The 15,749-nt window shown below is 41.7% G+C and overlaps 1 protein-coding gene across 1 annotated transcript in view; it reads right to left on the bottom strand.

The window, feature by feature from the left end:
* Kcnmb2 (potassium calcium-activated channel subfamily M regulatory beta subunit 2) overlaps positions 1-15,749 on the bottom strand; it is a 31,634-nt gene that overhangs the window by 11,324 nt on the left and 4,561 nt on the right. The window contains exons 2-3 of the mRNA XM_028765025.1: positions 8,292-8,462; positions 5,370-5,565 (exon numbers count right to left, since the gene is read on the bottom strand). Coding sequence (XP_028620858.1) covers positions 5,370-5,565; positions 8,292-8,462 — 367 coding nt within the window. The remainder of the gene's footprint in view (positions 1-5,369; positions 5,566-8,291; positions 8,463-15,749) is intronic.

The raw sequence follows: 15,749 nt of genomic DNA, 5'->3' as shown, positions 1-15,749 counted from the left end.
CCTTCCTTCCTTCCTTCCTTCCTTCCTTCCTTCCTTCCTTCCTTCCTCTCTCTCTCTGCCTCTCTGCCTCTCTGCCTCTCTTTCTTTCTTTCTTTCTTTCTTTCTTTCTTTCTTTCTTTCTTTCTTTCTCTCTCTCTCTCTCTCTCTCTCTCTCTCTCTTTCTTTCTTTCTTTCTTTCTTTCTTTCTTTCTGACAATAACATTCTATTGTCAGAAATAACATGTCTTCATCATTTTGGAAGGACAGTCTCAATTTCCAAACATTTTATTAGAAAAAACAGATGCTATTCAACAGTAAAGGATTTCCAATAGAGGAGGAAATGAAGACTGAGGATGAAAAATGGAGACGACAGAGAGGAAAAAGAAAGAAGAGGAAGATGAGATACAGGAGGAGAGGAAGAAAACCAAGACCAAGAAGAGCCAAACCAACCAAACAAAACTCCAAACATTGAAAAATAGCACACTGATCTGTAAGAAGAAAATGTACAAGCCTCAACTGTAATATTTTTCATTTCTTTTCTCTCTATACTTTCTTATCAAATTTAATTTGGAAAACAAAGCCAGTATAAATACAAAATTTGCATTTAGCTCTCAATGAAAATAGAGACAGCAATAACAACAAAAGTATTATTATGGTATCTGATAAAGAAGGGAATATTTATATCTCCACCTCTCTGTGTGGACATTTTTTATATATGTTAATAAGTATTAGGAGTACTAAGTGAAATTGTCTATGTATAATGCTTAGGATCACTCCAAGTTTAGGATAGCTATTAGATAAAGATTGACTTGTTTTACTATTACTATCATAGTTATTGTTAATAGTTTATTTCCATGCGATATGAAAATATCAAATGTTTATATTTTCTGTTTTTGTGGAATAATTTATTCAATACTTGTTCCTCCTGTTAGAAGATATATGTATAATTTTTACTTGATGGTCAGTAATTCATCAAAGGCTTTCTGTAATTTTTGTCACATAGATCCAATAAATGCAAACATAATTCTCTGCAAATGGGTAATATAGCCCTTCTAAATTTATAGGATAAAACACATTTCAAGTTATTACTTATAGTTACTCATCATATTTTGTAGAATTTCACACATTTATAGGAAAATGTGTTTATGTGAGAATGGTAAAATTAAAAAATGAAAATACAGTAAGAAAAAGTCAGAATTAGTGGACTAGTGAGACAGTAAACTTTTTAGAGTTGAGGATAGAAGTTCTGAGGGGGTAAATCCTGAGTGAAGGTAGGCAAGAGAAAATGAGAGAAATAAAGAAAAGAAGGAACAGACCAGATGTGGTGAGAGAGCTCATCCTCCCGTCAAAGGAGTCCTAGGAGGGGAAGAAAGAGCGAGGGAGACAAGACACACTGTGTAATGAGAGAGCCTGTGAACTTTCTAACATTAGAAACAGATTTCTAACATAAAACAGAAAGGTTTATAGAGAGGGGAAGTAGTTTGTGAATGCTTAGAAGTCTGAATAAGGATAACTTCACATCTAGGCTTGTGATAAACCATAGAAAATCAAAGGAAACTACCTTTAAACAGGTTGGATTGCCCTTTAGATGCAGCAGAGAAACCAAAGGCTGGGGCTGGACAGCATCACTGCTCATCGAGAGACAAGGGGTTAGAGGAAAGGCTAACCTAGAGCTGTGTGCCCAGTGGATACTCCTTCAAGAATCAAAGCTAGATAGAAATGCTTTCAGGAAAACCCAGATGGAGGAAATTTCCCATTCCTACCCCCTCTCTGGCACCATCTCTACTGAAAGGCTGTTTTTCAGACTGTGGAAAAATGGCTGTGGATGGAAGAGTGGGATAAAAGACCGAGAGCACCATGAACATGCAGAGTTGTGGGCCTGTGGAAGTTAGTGCTTACTGCACACGTCAGAGACAGTCTGTGCCGATGCCTACACGGAATGGCGGGCATAGCATGCAAATGAACTCAAAGCTGCCACAGAAATCTTCGGGCTAGACATTAACATTGTAGGAACACATTAGTTTCTAGCAGTAGAAAATGGGTTCTGCTAGTGACCTGCTGAAGAAGAGAAGGTTTTCACAAGACAGACTGAGCCAGTTGCTGTTCTTACACAAACAAACACCTAAAAACAAAACAAAACAATACCAAAAACAAAAACCAAGAGACTCACTAACTTGACCCCTACATAAAGGTCAATTTCAGGAAGGCTGGTTGTGTTTGGGGAAGAGAAAGCAGTAATGCACAGGAATATGACTTTGAGGCCATCACAGCTACATTAAAAATGTATTAAACAGAACAAAAGCATTAAATACTAAGGAAAGAAAATGACAAGGCACCATCACCGTAAAACAGGAAATGTCTTCTGTTGGCAAACAATGGCAAACAAGCCTTGCCATTGTTCATTAAGCTTCAAGATATATCTGTGTTATGCTATGTTCCAGATAGTTCATCTTTAGATGTATACCTGACGGAAGTGTGTGGGCTTGTGGCTTGGACACTGAGAGTTATTTATAAGAGCATCTATGGCAGAGCTGTTTACGATAACCCCAACCTATAGAAAACTCAACATCTATCGTCAGTAGAGTGAAAACCAAGGCTGACAGTCCACATGCAATGAGACGAAAATGAACGAACTGCACCTCAACGCAACGCCTACTGCCGTGCTCTGTGAAGGAAGCCAGACACACACCAAAAGATTAGGTATGATTCTGTGTGTACAGTGGCTTACCATGAAGCAAAGCAGAAATGTTTACTGGTATGTGTTAAACACTGAAGAGATAAAAACCACATACACACACAAAAATCCAGAAGCAGTAATAGCTAGGGTGGTGTTTAAAAGCCAGAGGATTTTAAAAGGGTTGGGAGGGTGTTTGTGGGGAAGAGAAAAGGAAAGTGTTATTTTGTTACTCTTCGGTGGTTAGCAGGGAGCTCTTGGTAATAATTCCTAGAGCTATACCTTCACATGCACACATGCTTCTGTATGGGGTCATGACTCACACTTAGAAACAAGGTAATGGGCCAAAGAAACCAAATGGGCCCCATGACCACACTGAGTGCTGACAAGATCCTGATCCTAAATATGTTCCTGGGATTTATGTTGGCGACTGCAGTCTCTGTCACCTAAATAACTGCAAAGCCAAAGCGACATGATGTCAAAACAGGAAGGGGAAAGAGTCTTTCCTGTCTGATTCCCCTTTAGCTTTCGAGGCTCTCCAGTTCTGTTGAGATCTGAAGAGTTTTATAGGTTCCACCAGTACAAGTAAGCTTTGATTTAAGAATCTGACTTATGGGGAGATCTTGGAAAATGAAAACAGACAGCTGAGAAGGGGCTAAGCTTTATAAGTTTGCCGAGCTGGGTCAGGACTGCTTTTGTTTCTGCCTACTACAAATGAAAGAACATCAGAAGCAACATTGTCAAGTAACATTCTTTGAAATATTCATTCAGGAGAGTCCTCAGAGATATTTTAAAGAATTCATTAGAGTTACTGTGACCAAAGTGCAAGGTGGGTTTTCTTTGTTTGTGGTGACACCCTTTGCTTCCCATGTGCTAGCGCTGAACCTCCAGGCTTCTGCAACCCTTGATGATAATAAATTATCATTGACAGAATGGCCACTGCGATGAGAAATTTTATAAGCCTCCATAAGGCTCCCTTCCTGGAAATAAGCACTAATGTGCTATTGAAGGCTGGAGCCATCTTGTCTTGGCTTATTCAAGAGCATTCTGGACATTTAAGCTGCTACAGTAAAATTCACACTCAATACACATACGTATTAAAACTGATGATGGCAGATTGGTTCAGTTAAAATGCAATTGGTCATCTCAGCCCTAGACTTTATGAATGCAAGTATTTTTGACCTTGCTATATGGTTTTGGCTTGCCTGGTGTCTTAGTGTTCCTACTGCTTCGATGAAACATGAACAAAAGCAAGTTAGGGAGGAAAGGTTGATTTATCTTACATGTCCACATTGTAGTCTATCATTGAAGGAAGTTAGGAGTTAGGAAAGGAACTCAAACAGGGCAGGATCCTGAAGGCTGTAGCTAGTGCAGAGGCTCTGGAGGAGTGCTACTTACTGGCTTGCTCAGCCTGCGCTCTTATAGAACCCACAACCACCAGCCCAGGGGTGGAACCACACACAGTGGGCTGGGTCCTCCTCCATAAATCACTGATTTTAAAAAAAAATGTCCTACAGGATTACCTGCAGCCTGATCTTATGAAGGCATTTTCTTGATTGAGGCTCCCCTCCTCAGACAACATTAGCTTGCATCGAGTTGATGTAAACTAGCCAGAACATCTGACACTAGCTCAGTAGTTCAGGTTTACCTCAAACTTGTGGCAATATGTCTACTTCAGCTTCTTACATGTGGGAACTTATGGCTTGAAACCACCATGTCCATCATCAAAATAAATTTTAGGTACAGCTTCAATATAATGCACATTTATTAAGCACCTACCATGTGGACTTTAATATATCAGTGTGATGGTTTGCATGAGAAACACCTCCCATAGGCTCAGGCATTTGAATGCTTGGTCCCCAGTTAATGGCATTGCTTGGGAAGATTATGAAAAGGAGGAGCCTAGCTGGAGAAAATCTTACTGGGGACAGGTGTTGGAGTGTATATCTCATCTCCTTTCCCATTCCCTTTCTTGTGGAGGTTGTGGTTAAAGACATGACATCTCAGCTCCTGCTTCTGCTGCCATGCCTCCCTGCCATGATGGAACCATAAAGCAAAAGAAACCCTGACCTCCGTAAGTTGTCCTTGGTCATGGCATTTTGTCATCACACCAGAATAGTGATTAATATGAACAGTATTATAATAAATTAAGGCTCTATAACTATAATATATAAAGAAATGTACACACACACACACACACACACACACACACACTGTTAACCACAGGTTCAATGTCTCAGTGCAACATAATCTATTTTAATCTTTACTTATCATAATGGTCTTGTAAATAGCTATTATTTCCCTTCTGGTTAAAAGATCAGAAAGGTCAAGTTGCATGCCCAAGGTCACACAATTAAGTGTGGAAAAGCAAAGTCATGTTTAATCTCATGTCTCCCAAGTCATGACAGATATTTGGGCATGCACATCTCTTATTAAATTCTGTGCTTGCTCTGACAGACTTAGGTCCTTTATGTATAAACATCCCCCCTAAACAGAAAACACAGCTAAACTTGCTGTACCACGAAACGAGAAAACAGCTTGTCCATGGCCGTACAAGACAATATTTTCATGGACAGACCCAGAGAGTGAGTTCTGTGAATGGAGCAAGCAGGGGCTACCTCCTGTTGTGTTGAAATGCTCACGAAGGGGAAACTCAGGGACAGAGGATAGGGTAGGGGTTCTGCAGGCACCCAGGTGAGACTAGCCCGGCTCTTACCTTTTGATTGATCTTCATGGTCTCTTCCGTGTGGTAGAGGAGGAGCTTCTCCCCGGAAGACGTCAGGTTCACGTACACCTGCAGGCAAGGGTACTGAGAGAGCTTCCAACAGTCGGGCCCACAGCTGAAGGAACAGTTAAATGTTTCTGTGATTGACACATTCAGCAGGGTGCACTGGGCTTCTTCTGTCCACACACTGCAAAGAAGGGGCAAATATGAACACAGGGAAGGGAACTGCTGGGCACGAGGGTTTGGCTTCAGAGCATAGTTACTTGGTTGCTGAACTGCGAGGGACCTCCCCAAAATCTATAGGTCTGTGTAAGGTTTATGACTTTGAATGTACCCGCTTTTTGCATGTGACAGCACAGACTTTGGTGCCTGAGAGCCTTCTTGGTGAAATCTACTGTATAGAATATTCGCTGATATTTTAAGAGGGTATTTTCTTCTTCTTGAATTCACCGGTATGCATAATGAATGCTTTAGTTTTAGTTTTGGTTTTGTAAGACAGGGTCTCACTATGTGGGCTAGAACAGCCTCAGAATTGTTCTGTAGCCTGGGCTAGCTAGTTTCAAAGTGGTAATTCCAAAGTAGGAGCCTCAGCTTCCTGGGGGATGGATGACCAGTGTGCGCCATCCACTTTGCATAACCTCCACTCTGTATTTCTGCAAGGCATAGCTTCTTGCTCAGTCCCTTCACCCCAAACTCCACCCCAGCCTAGGTAGAAAAGTCTTTGTTAAGAGTGGGGCTGGGGAAAGGTCGCAAAAAGGCCAAGTAGCTCACTGTTGGGCTTGACAAGATGGAGGGAGAGCAATAAGGTCATTCTAACACAGGAAGTAAGATAACAGCAGCCTTTTGAAGATGTCAAGAGCAATGGCTAATTATATCCTTTCTCCCTAACTGGCGATTTACATAAATTATTTCCTTTCATCCTCTCAACAACCCTATATGTTGATTATTAATCCCTTTGAAAGGTGAGTGAGTTGAGGGTCACTGAAATCCCGTGATAGTAGTCAAGAACACACAGTTGGTAAGTGATGGAAACAGAGGCTTTACCCAGTCTAATAGTTCTCTGAGGTTGGGCTTCATTCTGTCACCGTGTGCCTCCCCCAGGAAACCAGGAGCAGGTAAAGCCTTCTGTGCAGACAACAGGATCAATCAGGCTCCCCCGAGCCATGTCAACCAGAGAGATTCCAGCTAACCATTGCTTGAATTTTATTTTACAATAACTTTCATTTTGTGATCAAGTTGAGCATTTGTAATTAGGGAGCAACACACTATCAATCGATGCTTTGCCTCTGGGTATAAGCTGTACAGCAGTGAGCAGAAAACACGTGTTCACGAGGAGTAACAACCCTGCCCTTTTGCTGGACACGCATGGATAGCTCCTGTACTTTTGTGTGTGCCAGACACAGGCTACTGGACTCAGTCTCCTCTGCTGAAGCAGATTGAATTTTTTGGAAACTGGATGGTCAGAATTTGTTTTTACAGTCAGGCAGTGGGGGTGGATGTATTAGATCATTCTAAGCAGGCTCAAGAATCTGAAAGAGGTTTTGGACTCAGCAAACCCTTGGGGTCTGAGGCACTAGTGCCTTCATTGTGGGAGAGAGCACAGCTGAAGGCCATCAGAGATAAAGCAGACCAGCCAGGATGTGAGAGAGGAGCAAATTGCTACATTTCAGCTTGACTTAGCCTCTAAAATGAAAGCATTAATTTGGCTGTAGAAACAAGAGCCACAAAGTGGTTTGCTTTTTCTCTTGGATCGAAACCTCCCACTTTCATAGGAAAGGGTCTTATTTCTCTAAGCCCAACCATCGGCAGACCTACGGAACTTCAGGATTCAGTGTCTGAATGGCAGTGGGGGAGGAGGGACACTGCCAGGGACACTTAAGATCACTTATGCAGAGGAGATGCTTTTAGTATCATCACCTAGTGCCTCTGGCCCTCCTCAGTAAACCTTGGGTAAACATTGAAATCAAAAGGATTCAAAAGTCTGTTACTTTAAGAGGTTGCTATCAGTCTTTCTCAGGCTTCACAACACATTAGAATCACTTAGCGAGTTTCAGAATACTGAGTACTGGATCTGGCTTCAAACAACTAACTCCAACTTCTTTTGCTTTGGGCATGTGAGAATTTCCAAGGAAGCTGGGTGATGGAGAAGTGGGGTGGGTGGAAAAGCAGCGGCAGGCAAGAACCAGGACATATATAGGTGCACTTGTGCGTGGGTGCATTTGCATGCATGTGTGCATGTTCAGGTTTGTATACATATGTGTGCATGTGTGTGCAGATACACTTTTATGCATATATATATACCTGTTCATGTGTGTGCAGGTGTATGTGTACATGTTCATGTGAGTATGTTTCTTTGTGTGTTTGTTGAGGCCAGAAGATGATCTCAGATGTCATCTATATTACGTTTTATGAGACAGGGTCTCTCTGTGGCCTGGGTCTCCACAGTTAGGCTAGACTTGCTGGCCAGTGAACTCTAGAGACTGTCTGTCTCCACATCTTCAGTGCCGGCATTACAAGTGCATGCTACCACGTCTGGGCTTATGTGGGGGTCTAGGTTTAGAACTCAGGTTCTCATGATCGTACAGTAAGCTCATTATGGAGAGCCATCTCCCAAACCCCTGTGTCATATCACTTAGGTGTCAGTGTCTCTGCATTCATGAGTAGATCTATTTTCACCTAAAGGAATAATTGTGAGAAAGAAACAAGCAGTCTATGAAAACTGTCCAGGTCATGATAGACACTTTACACATAGTCTAGGTTTATTATTATTATTATCGGATAACATTAGAAAACACTGTGTACTGGGTGCGCCTGAAAGGTCAGAGGAAAGGTCAGAGGAAGATGACCATAGGTTGAATGGCCAATGGGGGAGCAGAGGAGGGGACAGTGGGCTCGGGGTGTCCATGGCATTACCTCTGCATGTATGAGCGCAGCAGTGTAATTCCCAGCAGGAAGTACATCATGATGGAGCACACCATCATGGCCAGTCCAAGCAGGATGGCCCGGTCCTCTCCAGCTTTCAGAGCTGTCACAGTTTTCCTTTTGTCCAGGAGGTCATGGTCCCTGATTTTCTGGTAGATATTTCTGAAGTTGAAAACAATACAGTCTTGCATGAGACTCAGTTACCATGCATGTCCCTTGAGGGTTAGCTATGTTTCTGCCCGTGCCTTGCTAGGGTGGGGGACCTATAGGAATACTCCAAACACAATCTCAGTACAACCCCTGGCACCAACACACAAACTCTCTCTCTCTCTCTCTCTCTCTCTCTCTCTCTCTCTCTTCCCTCTCTCTCTCTCTCTCCCTCTCTCTCCATGTACAGAAAAAGAGAACAGACATATGTATGTGCACCATCCCTGAGTAGAAATGATCCCTAATTCTGTATTTTGGGAACTCATGTCTAACTGTAATGTAATTTTCCTCTGTACAATTCTAAGAAAGACACCAATCCCCTCAAACCCAGAATTGCCTTGGTTTGTTGATTTTATATTAATGAAGTTGATCATCGCTGATATATACTTTCTGAATCTACTCATATTTGTGCTCTCTCTCTCTCTCTCTCTCTTTCTCTCCTCTCTGTGTGTGTGTTTAGATAGCACTTCCTTCTCTTTATTTTCACTGCCAGAGGCCTGGAATAACACTATGCCTTATTATTTTCCAGCTTAATCCTGGGGCCTTTGGACTAGATGGTCACCCCGCTTTTGCCTTCCATAGACTGACAACCACCTGCCCTTTCTGTTTCATGATTCATTTTTGAGATTTCTTTGGAAATTGCAGAATTTACATCAAAGCTCTTTAAACTTGACCCCGTGTGAACTTGAAGAACAAACTGGTGCCCATTAGCAGTGAAAGGCAGTGGGCGGGCAAACTTGTGAAGCAGGGAAAACAGGCTGACACTGAGTGGCTTCAAAAGCCCACCGGAAAATAATAACCTGTTGTTACTTGGCTAATATCATTTATCAACGTGTATTTAACTCTGACGGCTGCCACTGAGCTCCGCCATTCTGCAGATGCAAGCCAGCGAGGATGATCAGCGCTTGTTCTGGACTATTAGGCTGCCACACAGCACTGACTATGCCAGTCTGCTATAAAATAGACTGGGTACTATCGGTTGCTATAAGAACAAGAAACACATAAAATGATTCAACCGAGTCATCTCAAACGTATTTGAAAAACAAATGTTCTTTGTACGCTCTAGTATGGGTAAGAAAAGGGGGAAATGGTTTCTACATAGTTTGTGGGCATTTAGGAAATCAAGATATTACAAGGAAATTGAAAGTTTTGAGTGGGTGAGACATGGCTATGAAATCTACCAATAAACGGCTGTTGAATTAATGGATAAATAGAAGAATGTTAATACAATGTGGAAGAATGAGATTCCAATTAGGAGGTTAGGTCCACACATGTATTGTGAATGTTGCAACCTCTTGTGTTGGAGACATGATCCCGGTTAAATAGAAGAAAGACTGAAAATGAGTGTCAGCTGAGGGTGGTCAGTTCCTGGTGGATCAACTCATAGCATCTTGGCAATTTCCCCAGCTTGAGGGACCAGGACAGGGAGTCAGTGTAAGTTAGAAAAGGCTTCCTGGAAGAGTAAGGTTTGAACAGAACCTTCAAGGCTGATTGCAGTTAAGCAAACGGGACATAGCATTAGTGACATTCAGATGGAGGGATCACAGAAGCAAAGGTGTAGAGACTTGGGGTTGCACAGTGAGTACCAGGAAGGACTAGTCTAGTGGTTCTGAGAGGGCATATACCACAGAAACAGGGCATCCAGATGAGAAAATTGGTGTCATGAACCCTTTGAAAGTCATTTTAAGAGAGGAGCCTTCCTCCTGTAATTAAAGAAAAGCTGTCAGCAGTGATGTGACCAAAATTGAGATTCAGAGTGATCGCTGTGCCTGCAGTGTAGAGATTAGAAACAGGAAGCATCTTAAATCAGAGGAGGAGGGAAGGAGGGAAGGAAGGAGGGAGGGAGGGAGAGGGGAAGGGAGGAGGAGCAGCAGCAGCAGGAGGAGGAGGATGAAGAAGAGAAGGAGGAGGAGATAGAGGAGGAGGAAGAGTAAGTGGTTCCAGTAATGTTGGCAGAGGATGCTAAGGGCTGCATCCTGGCTGAAGACAGCGTATGGAGAAATGAAGAACGAAGCCCCTGGGATGCAGTGCTTGCTGGAACATAGAGCATTGGGAAGCAGTCAGAGAAGCAGGCAGCAGAGCTCTGTGCTGCAGTGCAGCTGTGTGTGGTGGGGAAGTGTGGAGAGAGGGAAGGCTCAGCTCTCTTCTGTCCCGATAGTTTTGGAGAATGGAAGTTATTTTTGAATCTACAGGACAACAGAAGGGAGCTGCTGAGGTGAGATGGCTCAGGGGCTGAGTTTGCCTACACGAGCCTGATAACCTGAGGTTCTTCACCCTGGGACCCACATGGTAGGACAGAAGCGACTCATGAAAGTTATCCTCTGACCTCCACATTGAAGGCATGTGTGCAACAGAAAGACAGACAGACAGACAGACAGACAGACAGACATAAAGTTAAAAAGTCTTGGGAGGGCTGAAGAGATGTCTCAGTGGCTAGGAGCAATGGCTGCTCTTGCAAAGGACCCGGGTCCTGTTCCCAACACCCACTTGACAGCTCACAATCCTCTGTAACTCCAGTTCCAGAGAATCCAGTGACTTCCTTTGGTCTCTGTGGACAACAATCATGCACCATGACGCACAGATATACTTGTAGTCAAAATACTCATACATATAAAATAAAAATAAGTAAATCTAAAATATGAGGCTTTGTAAATAGAAGATTTTCAGTTTTTCAGTAAGTCTTTGTTTTGCCCCAACAATAGTCAGTACACTTAAAAAAGTTTTAAGATCATTGTCTACATAATTTTTTGAAATTTCTTGTCAAGAGTCAGCTTATAAAAAAAGACTCAGCTTATAATTCACAAGTAAATTAGCTATGAAATATGCATATGTACAAGTGGATATACAGGTAAAAAGTGGAAGGAAGATGCTCTTGGCCTTTGGTGACTTAAACTCAGATTCCTCTGGTATTTGTTATATGAGGAGAGCAGGCATGGTGAAGTCCATGTATGGATTTGTTTGTTTATATGCCCATATCTTGTTTTTGAGTCTGTTAATTCATTTGTATGTCCACATGTGTGCATGCGTGTGAACACCAGAGGGCAAATTTGGGTGTTGTTTTTCAGGTGCAATCCACCTTATTGTTTGAGACAAGGTCTCTCATCAGCCTGGAATTTAACAAGTAGATTAGGTTAGCCAGCCAGTGAGCCCCATTTGATTATTTGGTGGTTAACCAATAGGGATTTGTCTCCGGGCCTTATTTGCTGACATTTACAAGTCTTCATAAGATAGATCTCTGTATTAGTCAGGGTTTTCTAGAGTCTAATATATAGAGACTTATGGAATGTCTCTATATATTAAAGGAATTTATTGTGATGACTTATAGTCTGTAGTCCAACTAACCCAACAATGGGCAGCTATGGACGGGAAATCCAAGAATCTAGTAGTTGCTCAGTCCCACAAGGCTAGTTGTTTGTGTTGTCTTCTGTAGAAGTAGATTCCAACAGATGTACTTGCAGATAAGTGCAAACAATTGAAGAGTAAATCTTCCTTTTTCCAATGTCTTTATATAGGCCTCCAGCAGAAGGTGTGGCCCAGATTAAGCTGTGTACCACCATGCCTGGATCTGAGATTTGCTTTGTTCCAGGCTGACTTTGAATTCAGAGATCTCCTTGCCTCAGTCTCCTGGGATTCAATGTTTGTACTGCCTTGTCTGGGCCTAAGCTTTTCATGGCCACTATACCTCAAGATCTCCATGTTAAGATCTAGGTCAGAAACTTGTGTCTTCCAGCCTCAAGATCTGGATCACAGGTGTGCCCTCCATTTCTGGATTGTAGTTCATTCCAGATGTAATCAAGTTGAAAAACCAGGAATAACCACCACAATCACAATGTGCTAATTCAGGAGACACACCATGTGGATGCCACAGTCTTCCTGAGCAGCAACAAGACATCACTACCCACTACCTGATGACCATGCTGACTGGACAGTGGAGAAGGGAAGCGGGCCAGTCCCTGAGAACTGATTACCTGAGGATCAGTTAATGAAGGCTAAGGCACCCAAAGCCAGTTGACTGAAGGTTCAGTTCACACTGTGACTAGAACCTATCTACTTCTTGTACTAACTTAGCCACTCCACAAAGAGTTGTTTTAAGCAGAATTTTTTAAAATATAGAAGTGGATATGAATATATTTTCTCCCATATCTGTTAATGACACATTTTAATATGTTTCATTGAGGGTCCTTCCTTTTAGGTAACTCTAGCTTGTGTCAAGTTGACCTAAGGCCAGTACAGGGATGCTGCTGTTTTCCTGACATTTTGGCCTCACTTGAATTTTCTCTGAATTTTCATGTCACAACTGTTATCACTACCACAGACTCATCAGCCTCATAAATTAACCAACATTCACTTCTTTTCTGTATTCAGAAAGTTTAGAGGAATTGATTTGGGGTGAGAATTTTATTTTAAATTACATGTATACGTGTGTGTGTGTGTGTGTGTGTGTGTGTGGGTGGGTGGGTGTGTACACATAAATACAGGTGCCAGAGGAGGCAAAGGCACAGGATCCTCTGAGAGTTTGAGTTATAGGCAGTTGTGAGCCACCTGATTTGAATGCTGGGAACTGAACTTGGGTCTTCTGCAAGAGCAGTAAGTACCCTGAGAAATCTCTACAGTCCTGAAGGGGAATTTTTATAGCCCATTAAAGACTCAGGAATTTATTTAGATGACTTTTAATTTGTTCCATGGAGTCATTAAATAAATGCTTAGGTTGTCTCTGTTCTGGTCCTGTTTCCGCAACGGGGAGGTTCTGGGAGAGAACAGCAGGATCCTCTGCAGGGAAGCCATTTGTTGAGGAAGAAAAATTGACAAAATGTGCAGCTGAGCCTGCTGATCTTGAAAGCTAGATCCTGGGAGCAGAACAGGGGACAGAAAGAGCAGGAAACAGAAAGGAGACCTCAGATATTGTCTGGAACACAGAGAAGGATGGCAGAAATGAGGAGGGACAATGACTACAAATTTTGAGATACAGGAGACCAGAATGGATGCTCTAATAAAAGGTGGGTGTGAACATATTGATTCTTGCTAGCCAAGTTAATGTTGACGGTGAAAGAACGCCGTAGGGTTACAATGAATGTGTTAAATTTTGATACACAGTGAAATTTAATATATTCACCAAAATGGTTGATCAGCAAATAGGCTCTTTGTCAAAGTGGCTTTGAGCAAATTGGTCATTGTTGTACTGGAGCCCCTGACATGAACACTCAGAGACCCAGTGGCAGATATACAGCCCAGGGCTATGACATAAAGTGCAGAGGTGGTTTGGAAGCCTGCCATTGATGCAGGCTGGAATGACATAGGCATCTGTGACAGACTGAACCAAGTCTCGGAGGGGTGGATGACTGACTGAGAAGTGGAAGATGCTCGAGGAGATGGGGGAAAAGGTGGTTGAGTGTAGCTGGGGTCTGGGATGGGGAAGGGCAGCTCTTGGTGGTAAGCTATACATAGGCCAGAAGAAAAGATATCTGCCCTTGAAGTTCAAGAGGACATTAAAGGGAATAAGACAAGCGGGACAATTAGATTTGTATGTTAAGAATATCATGAATGTTAGTGAGGCTGGTTGTTAAATATGCTTTCAGAGGATTACCATTATGTTGACCATGGTATGTGGCTCTAGTGCAATAATGAAAGAAATGATAACAACAATAGCAGCAACAAAAACCTAAAGGAAAATGTGTGTGTGTGTGTGTGTGTGTGTGTGTGAGTGTGTGGTGTAGAGCTGTAGAGAACAAAGAACTCATGGGCCAAAATGAAATCAGACCAATAAAGAACTTTGAAATGAATGATATGGAAGACGGGTGTGACTAAAGCAATAGGTAAGAATGTATATTTTCTTGTAGACAGGATACATTTTGGGGTCAAAAATTTTGTGATTTGGTGCCCCTATTGCTCTACTGGGGTTCCTGCCTGGCTATAGGAGGTAGCCTCTTCAGGTTCCAATGTTGTAAAAGATGTATCCATTGCTTTAGTTCAAAGGTTAATGTGTTCTGAAAGACTAAAGCAATGGATACATCTTTTACAAGATTGATAAAGAAAACATACAAATCCAAAATAAATACGATGAATTAAAAAAACCACATTTGTGGGTACAGCATGCTTTGGAAAGGAGACACTTAAAACAAAATTGCAGTACTACATTTAGAAACTTGGAGATATTAAACTTACTGAGATATATAGCAAGGGTTTACAAATATGTAACTTACTGAAACCAACAGTCAAAAAATAGCCAGAAGACCTAAATAATTCTAAACTATTAAAATTTGAAATAGCTAAAAGTTCTAAATAATTAAAAGTATTTTGGTTGTAGAAATACAAAGCTCCCACAACTTACAGCTGAGCCCAAGCATTATTATACAGAAAATTCCAGAGTGCGGAAAAGAATGCCAGCCACCCTGCTTATGAGGTTGGCAAGTTCTGAGATCAAAGCCAGTCAGAGTCACACGTGATGGAAAACTACAGGCTAACATCAGTCCTAACCACAAATATAAAAATCTAAAAGAATTTAGTTCACCAAACCTAAGCATATAAAGAGACGGAGTGTACTATGATAAAGCTACTACTGTTGTATTTTAGAAATATAACATTGCTCACTATTAGATTTTTATTAATATGTGAAAAGCATTATAAGCTGATAATGTGATAATAATATAACCTAGAAATATATTAACATCCATTCATTGTAAGAGCTATTATCAAATTAGAAGTAGAAACATCACAGTGTAATAAAAGGCCAAGAAAAACTACCTATAATATAATTGATACAATTATCTAATGGTAAAATATTGAAAAACCTCACTTAATACATCAGACTGAAAATGTCCACTGTCACCAGCTTTACTTTAATCTACTGAAACATAAGCTAGTATGATTGGGCAAAAATAACAAAGGAATACTATATTTACAAACGGAGAAGTAACAAGAGATTATTATTTACCAGTGATATAGTTATGAAGAAAATACAAAATAATTCTCAGATAATTCATTGTTGAAATTGAGCAGAGGGCTGGTGAGAGGGTCCAGCAGGTAAATGTGTTTGAAATCAGCCCTGGTGACCTGAATTCAAGCTCAAATCCATGTGGGAGGAGAGTGTTGGCCCCCACAAGTTGTTCTCTGACTTTATCTTGGCACACATGTGTTCACACCTCCCTCATCTCTTCCCCCCCCACACACACATGCAAAGCAAGCGAGCAAGCAGGCAAGGAAGGAAGGAAGGAAGGAAGGAAGGAAGGAAGGAAGGAAGGAAGG

This window comes from Grammomys surdaster, unplaced genomic scaffold (assembly GCF_004785775.1).
Source record: "Grammomys surdaster isolate TR1022 unplaced genomic scaffold, NIH_TR_1.0 62, whole genome shotgun sequence".
Classification (NCBI taxonomy): domain Eukaryota; kingdom Metazoa; phylum Chordata; class Mammalia; order Rodentia; family Muridae; genus Grammomys; species Grammomys surdaster.
Note: the sequence above shows the minus strand (reverse complement) of the source record. Positions and strands in the feature narration are given on the sequence as shown.